General features: G+C 42.8%; 1 protein-coding gene across 1 annotated transcript in view; it reads right to left on the bottom strand.

The window, feature by feature from the left end:
* Window positions 1-1,477: 1,477 nt before the first annotated feature.
* The window catches only part of LOC127601063 (ubiquitin-conjugating enzyme E2 E2), a 29,441-nt gene continuing 10,062 nt past the window's right edge, over window positions 1,478-20,856 (bottom strand). The window contains exons 4-6 of the mRNA XM_052066050.1: window positions 6,616-6,748; window positions 3,369-3,516; window positions 1,478-2,752 (exon numbers count right to left, since the gene is read on the bottom strand). Coding sequence (XP_051922010.1) covers window positions 2,655-2,752; window positions 3,369-3,516; window positions 6,616-6,748 — 379 coding nt within the window. The 3' untranslated portion in view covers window positions 1,478-2,654. The remainder of the gene's footprint in view (window positions 2,753-3,368; window positions 3,517-6,615; window positions 6,749-20,856) is intronic.

The following is a 20,856-nucleotide window of genomic DNA, read 5'->3' as shown; positions in this document are numbered from 1 at the left end:
TTAATTTGTTTTCGGGGCCACATAAAATAATGTGGCGGGCCAGATTTGGCAACTGTGTTGTAGCATCGTAAGTTAACAAAGGTTCACCATTTCCTTCGGGGATGGGAAAAAACAATATTTAGAGATTCCACTGCAATTTTATAAGTCTAACTCAACAATGGTGTAAATACAGTGGACCTACGGATGCAACTCTTTGCAGATTTTTTGTTAACTAAAAAGGTGATATTCGATTTTCCACAATTTTTTTGGTGTTTTTTTTAATTGGGAAAACTTTACATCAGGTCTTGTCATGGGTATAAAATATTCATTATTATTTTTGATAGCTTTGAATTTCAGTTTATTTGCACATATTGTGAGTCAACCTAAAAAAACCATTTGTATCTAGACAGGCAATGCGAGAGCTTCCGCTTCTTAAATTAAAATGCAATTATTCTTCACAGCAAGGGTAGCTCCACTTTTAAAAATGGTTGTAATTTCTCTTCCTCATAAACGACATGAAAAAAAAACGAGAGCTCTTCTCAAAATCTGCGCTGATCTCAAATACAAAGCAATGCAACAATGCCATCTACTGGCATTTGATCATCATTACATGATGTCAAAAGTTGAATTTGACAGACGAAAGAGATTTTACTTGAAGAATATAGATTTTGGTGGCAGTAAACCTTTGGAGTCCAAATGATCAATTTAACCATCCATACAAAATAAGTAAAAACAATTAGTTGGAAATTACAGCTCAGACAAAACAACAACACTTACATATTTGCATTGACACACCTAGAATGGTTTAAAAGCAAGGGAGGACAATGGACACAACTGTCCAGGATAAAGCAGAGAACATTCATTTTCATTTTGGTTCTCTTTCTGGACAGAAATGACGAGAAAGTTTTACCTGCCAAAAGACCAAAAAAAAACCACTTGCTTTTTCTGCACTCATGAGAAATGCTGAAACAACAGGAAATGGGGCAAAAAAATGGGAGATAAAAGAGAGTGAGAGCAGAGTTGTTTTCTCACAAACCAACCACAGTGTGTTTTTATTGGGTGTTTTCAGTAATACAAGTGCACAACAGCAGCGGCGCGGGTAGCCAGTCAAATATACAAGTCTTGCCCTCTTTTCTCAGGCAGACCTCCAGACACATGCACACGCACACGCACTCACACACACACTTTATTTTTCTGTCGGGTGGTCTGCCTGAAAAAAAAGTCTTTGAAAAACTACATACAGTACAAAGAAAAAGCGGAGGAAGGTAAAAAGCATGAAGGCTCCTGTTCCATGCACATCCAAACCAACACAACAACAAAAAAAGAAGAGAAAGTAAAAAGCGCACATTGTCTTCAAAATGGCAAATAGAAAATGAGAGTGATGTAATTATGTGTGTGTGTGTATTGGGATGACAACGAATATGATGCCAATAATCAGGGGTGCACATTATTTTGGTCTGGTTCTCAAAAGAGCACCAGCGGTTGTTACTTGGTGCTCTTTCTTTTTTTTAACCCACCCACAGATTTAACAGGATAAACATAAAACTTACAGTCCCTGGCGCTTTCTGGCATGTGCGAAATGTGTGATGGCACAAGTTGGCATGGCTGGCGGAGAGGCAATACAGAATTGAAATCACTCTTCCCGTCACTGTGGATTAATATTTATTTCAAGTTTCTTGGCTCTTCGTACCGCTGCAATTTTGAAGGTAAGTTTGCTCACACTGGTTGGGCGAGATAGCAGCTGCTGCTGGCTACCTTTTCAGATCAGTCAATTGTCATTTTTGCCGTTGGTGTGATTGTTTTACCCATATTTTCTAACAGTAAAGTTTGTGTGTTATTAAAAAAAAATGTAAGCGTCAGAGAGGGTAAATGAAAAGGAAATCCATGAGGGGTCTGACACAAGGTGTCATTCAAGATAGTCCCCAATCTATTTTGCATCCCAAACTGGTTTAACATAAAAATATTTTAACAGACCGTAATAGCCCAGTGAGACCACGCTGCCCACAAAGCAACCCCCCCCGCATGGTTCAGCCTGTGTTGCCGCCCTGCGGCTGAACTTAACTGAACACAGAAAGGAACGCATCAGTCCAAAAGAGTTGTTCCGTTGAACGAATCATTTGCAAACAACACAATGCTATGAGTCCTTCTCCCCCCCTCCTCCCCCAAAATAAAAACAAAAACATGCAAAATACTGGCTACACCAACGCGCAGCAACCATAACAGTAACATTTTCGGTGCGCATCTGTAACTGGCCACCGCTTCTGTGCACCCCTGCTTATAATGGCATGTTTGTGTCTTGTATTTGCAATGCAATACTTCCAAGTTCCAACAGTCACATATTGGAAAATAAAAATCCTCCAATCTACTACTCTTTGTATAAAAAAGAAGCTTTCAAGTCAACAAGAAACACAAAGGAGGATTTGTGTGTTTAATATTCTTTTTTTGTGTGTGTGTTTTTAATTTTTCAAACACATAAAATGTTTGGGGAGGAGGAAGAAGAGGAGGAGGGTCGGGTACAGCGATGCACTTAGTGAGTGTGCTTTGACGGACCGAGGGGAGAAAGAGGTAGAGTGGTAGAGTGAGGAGGAAGGAGGAGGAGGAGGAGGAGGCGGAAGAGCGCGGCTCAAATGTGTGTGTGTGTGTGTGTGTGTGTGTGCGCGTGTGTGTGTGCATGTCTATGTGGCATATCTCTTGGTCCACTGCTTGGCTATCCTGTCATGCTCGGTTCTGTTGGTCAGGTACTGTGTGGCGATGCTTCCCACCAGGGGGTCGGCTGAAGAAAAAGTGGGACACCATATCATTAAAGGCAACGAGTAGCGGCGGGGGGAGCAACATTTCACATGAAACAAACAACCACTGTGTTGCTGATATTTAAAGGCAAAGTTTTAAAGTCTTCTTTACTGTAATATGTTCTATACGACCCTACTAGTCTAAACACAGTACTATTTGGACTAATTTGGGGTTTGTGGAATATGAATGATGAAGCAGCAGGTGGCGGCCAATTTGACACTTGTTGTCGACTGCAAATGACATCACAGTGCCTCGGGGCTCAGCCTGCGTATGTCACATGACCAAAACCAGAAAACAGGTGAGCTGCGATTGGTCAAGCTTTCACGCACGCACGCGCACACGCAAAATCCCTTTCTGGGCGTTCAAGCGAAGGCGAGACCAAGCCAACTGACTCAACACACCCGTCCACTTGACAATCACACCAGTGGGTCAACACAAAAATAATGCAATCCCAGTAACCTGAAAGGTGAAAACCCAATGCTGGGTTGCAGCTTATTTGTTAGCAGTGCAACAGTCGATAGTGTGCTGCAAAAAGTTTATTTGCCCAATTGTCCACTTGTGTTCACTTTGCATCATAAACATCGTGTTTTTTGTCTTACCTGGGTTACAGTCTGTGAGCAGGGAGCAGATGGACAGCAGCACCTTGGAGATGGTGAGGGCGGGGCTCCAATTATCCTTCAGGATGTCCAAACAGATCACGCCTTGACTGTTGATGTTGCAGTGGTAGATCCGAGTGCGGAAAGTCACCTACAAACACACAACATCTTAGCAAGACGTACACGAGGTATTGTCCTGCATTTGCTGAGTGTACTGTGAAAGTGATGTGTGAAATGAACCTGTGTCACACTGTCCATCAGGTTGCTCATCAAAAGGAGGCATTTGCCTCATGCTTGTTTCATGTGAAGGGGTATAGACACAGAATGTGGGCGCTTCAAATAGGCTGCAGCTATTGATATTCGATCGATTATCCCATTGACACATTGGATAAAAATGATTTTGCATTATTCAACACAGTACACAAACATGCATAAGAGGTGCAGGTGTTATTTTTGGCCACTTGACACCATCTTACACACATTCTACTGTAGTATCCGAGTATTGAATAAAAACCACAGCCTGGCCTGGTGAGTGATGTGGGTGTCGGTGAATGCGGGTGTAGAGTCAGTATGAGTTGTGGCCATCAGAAGCTTCTGCATAAATGTGCTTATACTGAGTTTACGATTTCTTCAATAAAGGGACTGAAAGCATGCTCGGTGATTGTGTCGGCCCCCGACATCTTGTGTTTCAACTAGCGATGGTGGGCTGTATTAAATAGTGAACAACACTACCCTGCGGTGGCGATCATACAAGTGCCGTCGTGGTCCACATTGCACTCGATCTTCCTGAAGTGTGAAATGATTTGAAACTATGGATATTCATCGTCTTTTATGGGCTCTTAGCTCCTGGCTCTCCGCCATCGTGGCAGCTTGCTGCTACACTGCAGCGACATTAGTCTGAGTGGAAAAATGATGCCGGCGAAGCTTTGAGGCAGATATTCTGGTTTGACCTTTTTTAGGATTTGAATTATTTTGAGTTATTTGATTCATCATTTGCAGCCATCATTTCAAAGTTGACTGCAGAATTCCACAGAGAAGACAGTGGGTGTGTGAAAGGAAAGAGTGGAAAGCTGACTCTCCACACGCTGGATGTAACATCAGGACCCAAGACTTACCGGTACTTTGCTGGGTTCTGTGTGAAAGGCACAGGCAATTTACATGGGACATTTGTCTCACTGCGTGACACCACAGTGTAAATGGATTAGTAGAAGTCACTTAACTGATCCCCACCCCCCTTCCAAAAATATCTTAAGGGGTCTGGACATCAGTTTGGATCTGACAAACAGTCCAGTGTTTTGCCTTAATTCTCCCACCACAAACATCTGGTCCTTGTGACCTTGCACCAGAGTACCCCCACCCCCCTTTCTCCTCTCCCCACACACATCGAAGAACTCTCTAATAGGCCTTGGCATTCTCCAAAATCTCACAAGACAGGACGTTATAAATAACCCTCCACCTTCCTTAAGGACGTTATACACTGTATGAGATTTGCAGGCTCACAAAACTGACTGTAGAAATAAACACAATCGCAAGAAATTAACCAGAGTCCAAAGGAAAACGTCCACGACACGCTTTGGCTACGCCCGTTAACGTAATACCATTTGAATAATATGACAGCTGTTCTTGTTGGGTATGAATGATGACTACTACCTTGCACAGAAACAAATGAACATAACCACTAAAAATAAACAACAGGGAAAAAAAATACGGTGGCCCTGATCTGGCCCGCCACACCATTTTATGCGACCCATGAAAGCAAATCAAGCATGTCAAGTTCCATGATTCCTGCTAAAGTCTGAACCAAAATTTCAAATTGGCGTATGTAATCCAAATAACAGTCATTATTCTTGACTTCTCATTTTAAAACGAGTTATCCATCAATTTGTTTTGCGCTGTGTCTGTAATATGTGGAGGTGATTAAACATTTATATGATTTCCCCAAATTCATAACGGCCCTCCGAGGGAAAAACCGTAATTACAACGTGGCCCGCAACAAAAATGAGTTTGACACCCGTGATCCACGTCAAGTTGACTGAGAAGATACCAAGATGTGCAAAGCTGGACCTGGCCAAAAGATGCTTATTTTGAAGAATTTAAATTATATCACATTTTGATTGGATTAATGCTTTTTTTTGTGCGGTGTTTATCAAATAATTCCATCAATAATTCCTCATCAGGTGGATGACTTAAGAATTTAAAGACAATTCAGGAACATTTTAGATAAATGCAAAAACAGTGAATGAGGGGGATCTTCCCAAACTTTTGACTGATACTGTAGATTAGGGGTGCCCATTAGGTAGATCTGATCTACCGGTAGATCTAAGACAGGTCCCAAGTAGATCCGAGGAGTGTCGAGAAGAAAAAAAACAAACAACCATTTGTGTGCCTTTGTACATATTAGTAATATATTTTTTGTGTTAATATACACTGCACACTAATCATCTTATCAGTCTCATTTTCACAAAAAAAAATTTTTTCAAATAAAATAAAGCAGGTAAATCTTAAATTTGTGTGTGTGTGTGTGTGTGTGTGTGTGTGTGTGTGCGCGCGCCGGTAAGGGTAGATCCCGTGAGATTAGTTGATCGAAAAGTAGATCTTCGATCCAAAAAGTTTGGGCACCCCTGCTAAATCGTGGCAGTGAGCAAGTTATCAATCACCACCTTCTAAATCAGCATTAACTTGTCTGAAGAATTCACACTGCCATGGTGTATTGAGAAGCTGTGGGCCGCAGAGGAGGCCGATGTGTGAGAAAAGTGGTCTTTGGCTGCACAAAACAGCACGGGAGGCGGGCGAGGTGAGGGGGGGCGCAGAAGGGCCTGAGGCGGAAACATGAGCCGCTCTGGAGAGGGTAAATGTGGGCGGGGTCTGGAGAGCTGGCTTGACAGCGCAGCACAAAGACCGAGAGGCGAGCATCAGCAGGGTGATGGGGTGCACTGCGGTAAAACGCCATGCAAGCAAGGGGACGCGTCAGGTGCTTGCCCCTTTCACACAGAACACTTACATTGTTCGTATGGGCCTGCACACTGACAACTCGGTTGTTAACCTTCACACGGGTGGCGCTATTCCTTTTCACACAGCCACCGTCGAGCCTGTGGCAAAATTCACAGCCGGTCGTGACTTTCTGTTGCTCCCTTTCACACGGCCAATGTTAAATCTCCGACAGTACGTCGAGAGCCGGTAAATTCAAGGCTCAACGTGCTCAGATTGGTACCAGTTCGAAAATGTTGGACCGAACCGGAGAGTGACCTACCTTTGGGGGTTTGAAGGGGTAGTCTGGCGTGAAGGCGATGTCCAGGAAGAAGACTCCTCCCTCATAGACGGAGCCTGGCGGTCCCAAGATGGTGGACCTCCACTCGTAGATGTTGTCTCCTTTGGGGCCAGCGCTGGAAACAAAAACACCTATTAGTATTATGCTCATTGGAATGCAGATGAATTGAAGTTTGAGGGCCCTTTTCATTTCCCAGAGGTTGAATGTGTCCCAGTACTTTTGAATAAGACTGCTTTTGACTTTCTCAATGATGTCATAGCATCGTGGGGATTGATGTACGTGTGAAAGTCTGACCCATCTCAGATCGAGCGCACACTGAAGATATTCCTCCACACCAAACACATCCACGCAAGCCTTACAAAACTTGTGCGGTCTCAAAATAGTGACAAAATAATGTCAAACTCATGACTTCAACATAGTTCCTTGGTACTACTTTTTCCTCTTTAGATGGGGTTCACCGTCATGGGAAGTGACTTTTTAGATCGAAAACAGGTTCCATGTTGACCAGCTGCTGCCCGAATGCCGACAGTCATGTCTGTTGTAGTGAATACCATTTCCATATCGAGACCCCCTCCTTGATTGCGCCTCCCCCCCACTGTTGTTTGTGATAAGACCCTGAGCTGGATCGCTGCCAGCGAGACACCAGGACAATGTCCACATCACAAAGCCGGGGAACAATGAACAATCCCTGTGATTTCATGTAATTACCGGCGAGGGCGTTTGATGCCAAGTCTTCCCCTGCTGTTGCACAAATTGTGTGTGCGTATAAGTGTGTGTGAACGTCCCACACTGGCTTTCCCTCCAGGCTGTGATATCGCCGCTTGTCTTATTTATTTGGACAAAAACCAACAGAGACTTCCTGAAAGCAGATCTCTCACAATAAGAGCATTCTCTACTAATATCAATCGCTCTCGTCCTCTTCCGGTGTCAAGGCGTAATCTACTTTGGCACCTCTCTTCAAGGAGGCACCCGCCGACTAAGCCTTACTTAATTAGCTCATTACGGGCCGCCACATCTCCGGAGAGTACGGGAGAAAACGTCGGCCCGGCTTGGGAGTCACCTTTGTCCCCCTTCCCCGTATACAAAGCAAATGTTGGGATTTTCCTTTTTCTCTACAGGGAGGAGATAGGACAAATAAGAGAAGAGGCAATCGCGTTACGGCGTCCGCCATCACGCTTGTGACCTTCTCAGGAAGATAAAAACAAAGGGCTATTGTTTGTCTGCTGTTTTGCAAAACTACACAAGCATTTTGCACAGCACTTTGTGGAAGGTCGATGCATGCGTGGAGTGCAAGGTCGGTAAATTTCTGAGATACAGTGAAACTCCTCTACAACGAAACCAACATGAAAATACCCCCTAGTGTGAAGAAATCTTCACCATTCCCACTCTCCTGCCTCCCATGCAATGAAAAAAAAAACCCTATTGCATTGTACGAAATCTTTTTCTCTGCTCTTGCCTCGCGACGAGATTCACTACAACAAAGTCTAATCCGACAGCGACCTCTCCTGCTTCGTTTGGAAACGGCAACAGCAACCACCACACTGGTTTACACATGCGAAGTAGTCCAGGAAGTATTTTGTTATTGTTAGTTTCAGACGCAGCAAGAACGTTGCATTGCTAAAATGGCTAAGAAAACGGACCTTTGGATGTCAAGCATCTAAGACAAGAAGAGCCCTCACGCTGTAAGAGAGGGTGTAAAAGTGATCAAAATGAAAGATGGAGTAAGCAAAATCAAAGACATTATCCAAGAAATTGACCCCCCCCATTTCATTTGGTAGCATCGCTGATATCAATCAAATGACTCGTTAAAAATAAATATAAAATATAAATAAATAAATATAAAATATAAACATTTCAATGAAGGTCAAAATTGAAATCTTCGATTTGAGTTTCATGTTTTTATATCCACATGGCCTCACCAGTCTTGACCGCAAGTCACTGTAAACAGCTGGTTAGACAGGCAAAGGTGGGCGATAGGTGATGAATAGATGATGCAGATAGACTGGTAGGTGGAGAGATGGACATGTGAGAAATAAATGCAGATGGATAGACGGTTGATAGACAAATCGACTGATGTTTGAATGACAGATAACAGGAATAAGATGCTTGGATGGACAGAAAGGCGGATAGAGAGTCAGACAGGCAGCTGAAAGTAACACACGAGCCAGCAATTGACAGTAATACAACATTATGATGATCAGGGTGACGATGATGAAGATGGCAAAAGGACAAACATTTTCCCTCACAGCTCAAGTGTCGAGGCCATTTCGAATGAAGGCCAGAGTGCATGTGTGGAAAGCAATGAAAGCGGCACTGCGTTTGCCATGAGTCGGTATTGATCGTCAAACTGAGCAAGATTATCTTTGGAAAGACTCGGCTTGTGATTTGTCTCTTCGGTGCAGGTCTGGTTGCAGGCGTACCTAATGGAGTGTCCTGTGGGTGTAAATCTTTCCCAGGGTGCAGCTGGCGTCCTCCCTCCGCGGACGCCTGTGAGAAGCTTCTGAGCAAGCAGCTCTTGCATCTGCGCTGCTGCCGTCAGCCAAATGCCTTGATTCACTGACTATTTGGGTCATTTGTTTCAAGGGTCTGGGATGCATTAGCGGGCGGGATTCTCGCCGAGGTCCTGTCCGCCACCATTATGCTCAGGAGGGAAGGTGCTCTGACAGCCGGGGTCCGCCTCCTCCCACCTCGGACCACCAACAAAGACGGGGTGTTTTTTTAATTAGCATTGATGTTTTTGTCATTAGAAACCCTCGAACAACCGTTACGCCAACACACTTTCTGCAGCAAAACCTGTAATATTTTTGAAGTATTTTTTTTCATGTGATTACCGATTAATCAATCAGATTGAAATTGATTTTGCATTGTGAAACAAAATGCGCATGTCAGGTGCAGGTTTTATTGACCTCCACTGGTAGTCGCCATTCTCATGCTCCGCACGACAACATTTCGGGACTGAATGTGCGTGGTCGACGGTCAGACCATGTCTGGTGAGTGACATGGATTTCGGCGAAAAAAAGTAGAAATTGGCTGTTGTGCTCTCTTGGTAGCAGCTGGCCCATTGGCTGGCTAACCGCGAGCCAGTCTGCATGTTGACCGTTGCGGCCGCAGCAGCTCTTGTAAGAATGTGCTTATTACTGTTATGTAGTCTTTTTAGTGCTGTCACTGGATGTGCCAAAAATAATAAATTAATCCATTAGTTAGCAAATAAATTGACTACTACATTTAAAAATCGAGTCATCGTTTAGAGCCATCGTTTCACTTGTAATTGTCCAGCCTTCAAACCTGCAATTTGAAATCCAAAATTTGAAGACATGAGGCAGATTTGAAACCCAGAATTTTCCTTCAAACCCCATCCCCAGGCTAGAAATGATCATCTAAAACCAGAGTGGATAAGTAGGTAGTGTGTAAGAGAAACAAAAGTAGAAAGTAAAATATTACTGTGCTATTGGCAGATAATTTTGCTGAAATTAAGCAATTAATTACTCTGTTAATTTTTTTGTGCACTTTTTGCAGCGTAGACAATAAAAGGTAGGAAGGGAAGATACAAATGAGGCACTGAGGATCAATCCTGCCATTAGAAATATTACCGAAACAGCAACTGCTTTAGATCAATTGCACAGATTTTTTTTCTTTTGTAGTCTGAGTGGAAACAATTCAGTTTTGAAGATGATTCCCGCGTCACATCCTGCTGACTTTGGAGACGTACGCGTCACCAGAAAACGCAAAGCAAATGTTTAGAATCAAGCAGCCCGGAGCGTTACCAGGAATTATCGAGAGAACTACATCAAACGAGAGCGACTACAACATTGTTGTTGTTATGTGAGCCTGCTTCTTTGTGTCGGGTCATGAGGGGTATACTCATGAAACACACTTTTCTGACACCGTGCGAGTGTGCGTGTGTGTGGTGAGAGAGTCACGATGTGCTGATGCATGCGCAGGGTAATGATAGACGCTGAGCATTATTCAGCTCTAGCCAGAGGCCGGTGTTTGCGCTGCGTCAGACGGCGACCCAGATGCCGAGGAGGTGATAAAGAATTGCTTATTTCGCCGGAATCTTTGTTGTAGCTCGCTTAAAAAAGGACAACGAAGGAGGCACATAAATGCATCCCTGCTCTACGAATGATGAAGGACTACAGTGGATGCATCAATAGAGATGAAAAATAAGAGCCATGAATGTGAACAGCAGTGAGAATAGACAGTCACATGACACACAACAAAATAGCAGAGTTGCAAGTTGCAAGCAGCCCAGGATAACGTTATCCACACTTTTATCTCCAGTAGACTTGATTATTGTAATGGTTGCACGACTTGACTTCCTCAGAGGAGCATCAAACACCTGCAGCTCATTCACAATGCTGCAGCTCATGTTCTGACCGGAAGAAAAATATCAGAACATGACTGTAGTCCTTAAGGCTTTCACACTGGGTCCCAATCAACTGTAGAATACATTTTAAAATTCTGCTACTGGTCTCTAAAATCACAGAATGGCTCAGGTACGGAATACTTTAAAGAATTGGTCATGGAATATAAATCCAGTAGGGTTCAGAGTTCATCAGACTCCGATCAATTTGTGGAGCCCAGAATTCAAAGCAAACATGGTGAAGAAGCATTTATCTGTTATGCTACATGCAAATGGAATAAGCTGTCAACAGAAGTCATCTGTCAGTGTAAATGTTTTTGAATCTAGGTTAAAAACAACCGTTTCCCCCTTAACTATGATTAAGGTCTTTTAGAGTATTTCTGTTTTCCAAAATTGTTGTGCTTATGTTCTTTTTTTGGTAAGTTTAGTAAACCACTTATTTCTTGACTTTTTTTTAACAGGACCTACATTCTTCAGTTTTTTTAAATGTCTTAAATTCTTTTGCTTTTTAATGTTGCATTTCTATGTTGTTTTGTAACTATGTGAAGCACATTGTGATACTTTGTCTATGAAATAAAGTACCATATTTTCACAATCAGAAGACACACATGAAATTCACATTTTCTCCAAAATGGACAGGGGGATGTTAAAATGGGAAGGGTGGGCGTGAAAGAGGACACTAACGGCACCGCCCCCAATAAGTGCCGATGCGTACATTGTGTAAAACAACATCCAGAGATTGGCACCTACAAAGACACCATTTTTAAAACGGCGCCCTAAAAAAAAAACCAACAACAAATAGCGTCATTTGCATCACCTCTGCCCTACGTAGCCGCATGCTAATTGGCGGCGGGGCTCTTCACGGTTAACGCTGAAAGACGATTGCTTCATTAAAGCTCTTCTCATATTAGCGTCAAAGCTGGGAAAGGAGATGTGAAGAGAGTGGCGGCGCCATTATGAGACGGCGCGGCCACAGGGGGGAAACGAGCCGGAAGAGTAAATAATGCAGATAATGGCTTTATTTGTGTGCGGCTGTCCTCAAAAGCTCTGTGTGAACACATTCACATTCAAATATTGCTGCTCCGACAAAGTGAGGCTTTACTTTACTGAAAGGTAAATGATTTTACAACACTGAATATTTGTTGTTCCAACTGGGATCACACATGATATCCTTCAGCAAATTGGCATGTGATTAAATTTGTTTGAAATGCATGAAAACGGGCCGTTATTTGTTCGACTCCTGCTACATTAGACGAGACAAAATAGATTAAAAGGGAAATTGACACGAAGTCATGTGGGGGGGTAAAAGCCAAGGTTACTTTGGTAACGCCAATCTAAACTACCATGATTGCAGCCCTAATTGGACGACTACCACATGCAGGGTTTACAAAGCAAAAATAAAAGGCAAAGTTCTCCAATGTAACAAATAAGGGGCGTGGCAATTTCGGTGAACGTGAACCCCCGTTTATAGCGGGGGGATACCGTTGCCAAAGCACCAGTGATATGAGAACATTTGTAATCAAGTTGCAAGCAGTGATTCTCAACTTGTGGGGCGCGGTTACAGTACATTTTTGGATGATCAACCAAATCCTATTATTTCGTCTCATAAAAGTCTGCTAGCTTAATGCTAACTGGACAAAACAATCTAACATCCTCACATGCTAGAAGCAGTGCAGCGAAGAGAAAAGTTAAGATACAATGTAAAACGTGATTACAATTTCGGTTAAACATAATTTAAATGAACCTGAATTTGTTATCTTTCTTCGTTGCTGCTAGCCCTCAAGATCCTGTTGACGAACTAGTGACCAACAATGGCGAAGACGTGATAGCTTCATCTTTCTTGGCTCTATGACACAATCTCAGGGTAAATATGCTTGGAAAATATCTATTTGTACCCTGGAGACCGACAGAATATGATACTAACTTGACCTGCATGGTGATGATGATAGCGTGAATGGTCTCATTGCGGCCCTCACGGCGTTAGATGTGAACGTAGATTAGCTGGCCTCAACAGTTTATCTTTTGACATTTGCGTCGAGGAAATGAGCGGCCGCTCGCCATTAAACCAGCAAATGCGACGGCGGCTGCAATGCATCCTGGGAACGAAAAGGTCACTCCATATATATGGAAATGATCACCACTGCCCGCTTGACTACTTCTCGGGAACTTTTGCGCAAAAAACATCTGCTTGGCAAAAAGAAAAAAAAATGTTTCCTCCGGCCGAGTTTTTAATGCCGTCTTATTTCAATGAGCCGCCTTGGAAGGGGGCAAGGTCGGCGCGAGATGGCGGTTACGACGGCAAGCCGCGACCGACGCTACATTTTACGAGAGAATGTTGCGAGTGTTGATAACACTTTTAGCGCCACCGCTCACTTTTCATGACAGGCTATATCGCATAAAGACATTTTTTAAAGGACAGGTTATATATTGCATATGGATATACTTTGGCATAAAGCGGATAAAGCGGATTGGAAAACGGATAGATGGAAGGATGGATCCTAACTTTGTAATCGTTGAGCATAGTAATCGCACTTGAGTTTCGATTAATTGCACAGCCCAAAGCGTATATCTATCTTCAGCAAAAACTATGCAGAAATTGAAATCGTTTGTTTTAAATTTAGAGCGTCATACAAAAATGATGGTCAACACTGGAATTACACCCCAAAATAAACAGGAGACAGTTACAAACTGTACAAAAAATAAAAAATAAAAAATAGAAAAGAAAATCCATAAAATTGTGAATCACAAATCTGGAACTGAGTTAATTATCAAATTATTTCACATAAATGTATTCAGATTTTTCTAATATGACCTTTAACTGAATCTTGCATGAAGCATAAAGTAGTGTTTGTGGTGATGGCAATAATTCAACGAGGCAGCTGGCTCATTCGTTACGCGTGGAAATGACATGACATCATCTTTAGTAGATCTCTCTATGAAATGAGATCGAGGAGCGTGGCCTCATACCCCCCCCCAAAATTCTACTTCCTCCCGTCTCGCTGCTCTCATTCTGAAACAAGCCACAACATGCAGGACCATATTGACTTCAAGTCAACACTGTGCCCCATGACAGTGCTTCCTTTTGGTGTGTGTCACTCACATCATAGATACTTTCTGTTCACAAGAGAAGTGACATTTGTTTTGTAATGTTGAGCAAGTACATAAAAAAGATGGTGTTTCCCCCAAAATACAAATTGAGCATCGCAGCGCATTTATTAATGAGCAGTAATATTATTGTTTTTCGCAAAAGATATCCATCCATCCATTTTCTGATCCACTTATCGTCTCAAGGGTCGCCGGGGGGTGTGTGTGCTGGAGCCTATCCCAGCAGTCTTCGGGCAGTATGCGGGGGGACACCCTGAACCAGTAGCCAGCCAATCGCAGGGCACACTGAGAGGAACAACCATCCGCGCTTACACTCACACCTAGGGACAATTTAGAGTGTTCAATTAGCCTGCCATGCATGGTTTTGGAATGTGAGAGGAAACTGGAATACCCGGAGAAAACCCACGCAGGCCCAGGGGAGAACATGTAAACACCACACAGGAAGGCCAGAGCTGGAATCGAACCTGGTACCTCTGCACTGTGAGGTCAACGCGCTAACCACTCGACCACCGTGTGAAGCCGCATTTGCTTTTATTTTAACCCTTTCAGGGACAGTGGTTACTACAGTGGACAGCTTATCATGTTATCAGGTTGCAGGGTGCACGAAAGGGTTAATCAATGAGTTTAATGAAGTCACCATCTTCTTCTAGCACTATAGATTTAATAATGAAAGGAAATAACACCCGTTTTATCCGGACGGGTTTTGAGGGATCATAATAAACAGAGAGTATATGTCCAAAAACAAGTCATCCCAGCGTGCGTAATGGCACAATGTCCACAGTGCTCCCGTGTTTCATGCTCCGAGTGAAGCCATCCATCTCTTACGGCCTGGGACAAATGTTTACCGCTAAAGTACCTCCACAATGGGAACGCCGAGGATTCAATGACACACATGAATCAGGCACGAGTGGCGCAGTGGAAAACATTAGGGATAAATGAAACTCTGGCTGGTGTCGAGAGGGGTGTGTGTGTGTGTGTGTGTGTGTGTGTGTGTGTGTGTGTGTGTGTGTGTGTGCCCTCCTTCCAACACGAGCTAATGTTTTCTTTTCCACACAAAGAAAAAATGATTTTCCTGGATTTGTGTCAAGAATGATGAACTGGACAAGTTAGAGACACACGGTCCCTCTGTGTGAGACTTTAAAAAAAAGTCCATGTTGACCATATGTTCAGCTCTGTTTTAAGCCAGAAATTTTTCACCCTTTATCTGAATCCACGACACTGACAAGGCATGAGAGGTTGTTCCCGCTGATACTCTGCCTAGTAACAGATCCCTTACGCCTGCGTTTAGGCATGTTTACATAATAACAGTTTTGTCAAATCGGCACTTTTTATATCGCTCAGGCCTGGTTCTATTTCATTTCCATGACAGTTTGTTCTTGGTCATTTTTGGCTATTGGCTAGTATTTTTCAATGTTTTTGCTCCATTACAGCATCACATTTGACTTACATCGGTTCTTGTCATAAAAACATCCACTCACTTCTATTTTTTTCCACCCTCTTTTTTTCCCTTTCAATCCACAAATGAGAAAACAATCTGAGAAAAAAAAGAAAAAAAGGAATTTGGCTAAATTGTCAGTACAGTGAGCCCCATCCATCATATTTGTCATTTGTGTTTGCAAATGTGTCTTTTTGCGGATCCGTTTCGAAACATATTCTCCGTTTCTGGTTCAGAAACTCGTATCTTCCAACTTTTCTGCTCAGGTACGAAGGAAGAATGCTGAAGTGGTCTTGGGGGATTCATTTTTTAGATGAAATTATATGTTCGGTCTTTTAACATTTATAGGCAATTGTAAACCTCAGGGAAGGCGTCAATTATTCACAATTTATTTTTCTGATATTGCCAATAGTACTGCCCAACGGCTGGCAGTGAATGCGTTAATGTCCTCAGCGCCCCTTTGCAGGTCTTACGATGAAATGCAGACTGCTTCTATTCAGTAAGTACGAAGGACTTCTGTGTGAAAAGAAGTTTTTGACACTGCTTATTTTGCACAATTCAGCTACAAAGCCCGTCCCACCCCCTTCGGGTTCACCTTGATGGAAGCACTTCGGATTTTGAGGCATACTTCTTTGAAGCCTCTCATTGTGCAGTCAAAGGGTAAAAGCACTAAAAAGGTCAATGTCACATGGGGGAATCACACAGACTGAAGGGTGGATATGATTCATCAATATTCATAAGGACGTGAGGGCGATGACAGAGCGCCAATCGATCACCCGAGGTCAAACACAAACAGTGTTGGCTTGATTTTTTGTTCCACGTCCTTCAGCCAACAATCACTGTAGTTGAGCCGCACGGGTCGTCGAACACCACTCAATATCCAGGAGCTTTTCCTGAAACTCACACCCCCTTCCTCCCTGTCATGAATATTGACAACGCCGCCTGCTGCGCTTGATGGCGCCGCCGCTGAAGAGCAACGCTGGCTGTGTCACTCACAAGGTTCCCCCCTCCGACCAACATTGAGGCCCATTGGGCTTGGAATTAAGAAAATAAAAGCTACAGTATTTTCCGCACTAAAAGGCGCACTGGATTATGAGGCGCACCTTCATTGAATGGCCTATTTCTTAATTTTCTTTCATTTTTTGGATGCACTGGATTATAAAACACAATCTACAATGTAGCCACAAGATGGAGCTACGCTCCTTCCATTCGACTCGAGAGGCATTCATGACCGCCTCCGAAAAACGTAAATTAACAATTACTTCAATTAAACTACGAAAATTGAAAATAATGCTTCAAAACAGAAAATCTAGCGAGGAAATCACAAAATACATTCGACAGCCAAACTCCAGAATTTATTTGGGCATTTTTCTTGAGCTAAAATGTCAGTAAAATGTAGGAGACTGGACTGTCTCAAAAGTGTTTGTTTTTTATTCCTTTGTTGTGTACTGTATTTACAAATGAGTAAATCACAAAATAAAAACCGACGTGGGGCAAAATAATTTATTTTGTGATTTCCTCGCATAATCTTCTGTTCTGATGCATTATTTTCAATGTTCGTATTTTCATTGAAGGAACGTTAATTTACGTTTTTCGGAGGCGGTCATGAACGCCTCGAGTCGAATGGAAGAAGGGAAGGCACGGAGACGGCCAAAGATGTACTTGTATTTGTTGAGACTGTGAAAACCATTAATAAAGTGTGCGTTTAAAAAAAACACATCACAGCTCTCCTTTTTTCAGAGCTGCAACAAAAACCTGTTTAATAATGCAGCGACACAGTTTACTGAACCCAGAGCAAGTTATAACACTGTCCAGCAAGAAGCCATCTTGGGGTCGACCTATTCCCGTAATGACCATACCTAAGGCGCACCGAATCTTAAGGCGCGCTGTGAGCTTTTAAGAAAATGGAAGACTTTTCGGTGCGCCTCACAGTGCGAAAAATACGGTACTTTCAAAATTTTGCAGAGTGCTTGAGAACGTAGATATCAGAAGATTTGCGAGCTAAAAAAGAAAAAATGTTACCACGCTACACGCAGCCCTTGAAGCACCAACCAAGACCAGCTATGTGATATCCCACAAAATCGCTAAAACTGTAAGCCTATTTTCGGAGGGGGAATTTGCTAGAGTGCTTGGTGGACTCCGTAGCATGAATATGTCCGCAGGAAAAAAAAAGTTTCCCAAATCCAGGTACGGATTCTCTCTCACTGATGATCATCTATGATGTGCGCTTCACATCTCCACCTCCAACATTCAACCTGATTTTGATGCCATTGTTGAAGCTCAACTGTGGCTAGATTTATCTCATTGAACAAAACAAGAAAAATACCAAAAAAAAAACACTGAAACATGGTTACTATTTTTTGTTTTCTGCATCGTTTGGCAATTGGAACAAAAATGTGAGTTGTGTTCCAGTATAACTGGCAGATAAACACATTGTGGTATCTTCATGTGCAGTGAAACACAGAAAGCACTAAAAAAAGAGTTACAGATGTTGCACAGTTACCATTGTTTTGCATTATTTCACTGAAACAACCTAATTCTCTCATTATCGAACAATAAAACATGCTCTTACCAGCTTCCGTAAACAATGTCATTTACTTATTTCAATGTCGAAATAAAATCTATAACCCGAGCAGATTTCAAACTTTTAGCCCGGCACTCCACAATATTTTCAGCTTCTCATTTGGCCCCTGGAGAAAATAATTGCCTACCCGAGTTAGAGGATGGGATGAGCGCAAAAACCCCCCCAGAAAAAAACACGTCTTGCTCGGAGATGATAAAAGACAGAAAGTGGAGACATGAGTGATAGAGTGTGTATCTTTCTCCAACATGTTAAGCAACCGCTGAGAGACAACATAATTCACCCTTCACATCTGCTGAATTTTACAAACACATTCAAGCTTGTTTGCGGCCAAAAAGACATCTTCAATTTTTGAGAATTCCTGAAATAACTTTCAACTCCTTTGTCTGCTCCCGTCACCGGCTTACAACACTCTGTGGAGCGACAACATGTCCAACAATAAGGCAAAGCGGTCTTTATACATCTGCTTGGGTCAGAGAGAATGAAAAGACGGTTGCAAATGAGAACAGCGGGCAGCCTCGGGTCACTTGCTCCCGGCAAGTACGATCTTTTCTAGTCTTAAAACATTCATAGCAACGGGGCCAGCGGCGAGGAATGAGGGCAGCAGAGTGAAGTGAAGCTCCATCTTCACTAGAAAATGTTATGTCCAAAAACAAGCAGTCACCAACTGTGTGATAACAACAACTTTATTCATATCACAAAACCGGCCGACCAACATCCCAACCCCCTTGTGTCACTTTCTGACACCGCGCCGTAACACTTGGCGCAGTACGGCAACACACGGCCAGCATACAGAGCCCACAGGGTTCATGGATATTATGCATTTGATGCCCTCAATAAAAGAGTTCCTAGCTGTCTCAATCTCAAAATACCCCAACAACTAAAGAATGATTATTATACTTTTCATCTCCTATTTCTTGTCAGCCCAAAATCAGGGGGTGCAAGTGAGCAACCATGAACCACACCTCAGATACTGTTCGGCCAATGATGAGTACGGCTTTCGTTAGCATGATGACCTGGGTGCAGGTAGGGCACTTATGACTAGGCAAGCGACTTCTACTGATGGAAGCAGTGTGGCTGGGAAGCCGATCAGAATAAAGCCAATAGAACCACTTTCGTTTGTTGTTTCATTTAACGCTTGTTAAATGGGGTGCAGATCAGTCTATGTGGTGCATGTAGAGAATATATCTCCAAAAACAAGTCATCCCTCCTCAACTTCAAACAATTTATAATAGAGCAACCGCCTCAATCCCAGCGGTTTACTGGATTTTGATTGATCCTGCGAGGCCCACAGAATATTTGGTTCTAATGCTAAATAAACATGGAGCCTACCAAAATAAATATTGGACTCTCATCTTTCTGCAGGAAAAAAAGGTTTCTATCTTTTTCCATTCTTCAGCAACCAGCATTACAGAATGGGTAAGTTTCATGGAAATGGCGATTCCTGGGGAAAAAAAAACAGAGAAAAAGAGTTTTTTGTAAAACCGTGCATTTCAATCAGGTGAGGCACCACTGCCACCTACTGGTCGCTTTTTACATGATTTACAATGCATACGGCTTATTCTCATTCACAGATTGCATCAGACCCTCCTCCTCTCTGTGACGCAAAAAAAATGACGTAGACGTACAAGTACGTCCTTGGTAGGAGGGGCCTAATTTTAAAAAGACGTACAAGTACGTCTTGTGGAATGAAAGAGTTAAAGACGAGAAGAGTATTTTCACTTATGAACGACGTTGCCTCCGAGCTGCGCACGTGAGCAATTGCGCACTTCATGCACCCTTTCAGCACACATGGCGATAGCTGGCGCGCCCCAAGCACACACTACATTTCGACACTTGTTCCTTCATTTCCACCCCACTTTAATCTACAAACAGGACGCAAGACTGTTCCCACTTCCTTTATAGTTTCAGGAGTGCAACCGAGAGTGCGCATTCTGTTATTCTGCGAGAGTTGGATGCATAACTTGACACACATTTCACTCACACTCACCACAGACAAGAGGCTGTAGGCGACGCGCGGATTACTCCATTCGGGAATTTCAAACACAGAAATGGTTTACAAGCCCCTTGAAAGAGGGGCTTTTGCGCGTTTAACAGGTGATTAGGAATTTTTGTATTTTATTCAATGACACGGTCTCCATTAGTTATGAAGGGGCAATATGTGAGCATAGTTATAAACACCGGCTTAATTAATTATGCTTGAAATAACCTGTGTCATAAACTTGGGCCAATTTTATTCATGTCATAAATCTCCATTCGATGATATGTTCTATTTTGACATTTGAAATTTTCTTTTCATATCATCCTTCATACTACAACAGAATTCAGTGCAGCTCTGCTTACCTTTTGGTTTTGACATGTTAGTGTTTCACAGGGTACCCTGGCTGTGGCTGTGTTCTGAACGGCTTACAAACACACTTTTAGAAATACTTACTTAATACTAAAGAATTACTTGATCACACGTGATGGGAGGGGAGGCATTTATAGAATGATTTTTCCTCTTTAAAGTGTGCTCTAAGAAAAAAGGAGCAGAGCAGGGGGGGGGGGGGTGTCATCAATTATTCAGCAATTCACTTTTTTGACCAACCGCCATATTTCCCTGTTCCTCTGGGGCATTAACACCTCTCAGCGATGTTTCAAGGATGTTTTTTTTCTCCACAAAAGTTTTTTTTGGGGTGCCAGTTGAAAAAAGCTCATTCAAAACACCGACAGACAATAATATCACTGTGTGAAGAGACT

Source organism: Hippocampus zosterae, chromosome 5, assembly GCF_025434085.1.
Source record: "Hippocampus zosterae strain Florida chromosome 5, ASM2543408v3, whole genome shotgun sequence".
In the NCBI taxonomy this organism is placed as follows: domain Eukaryota; kingdom Metazoa; phylum Chordata; class Actinopteri; order Syngnathiformes; family Syngnathidae; genus Hippocampus; species Hippocampus zosterae.
This window is presented reverse-complemented; position numbering and strand designations above follow the sequence as displayed.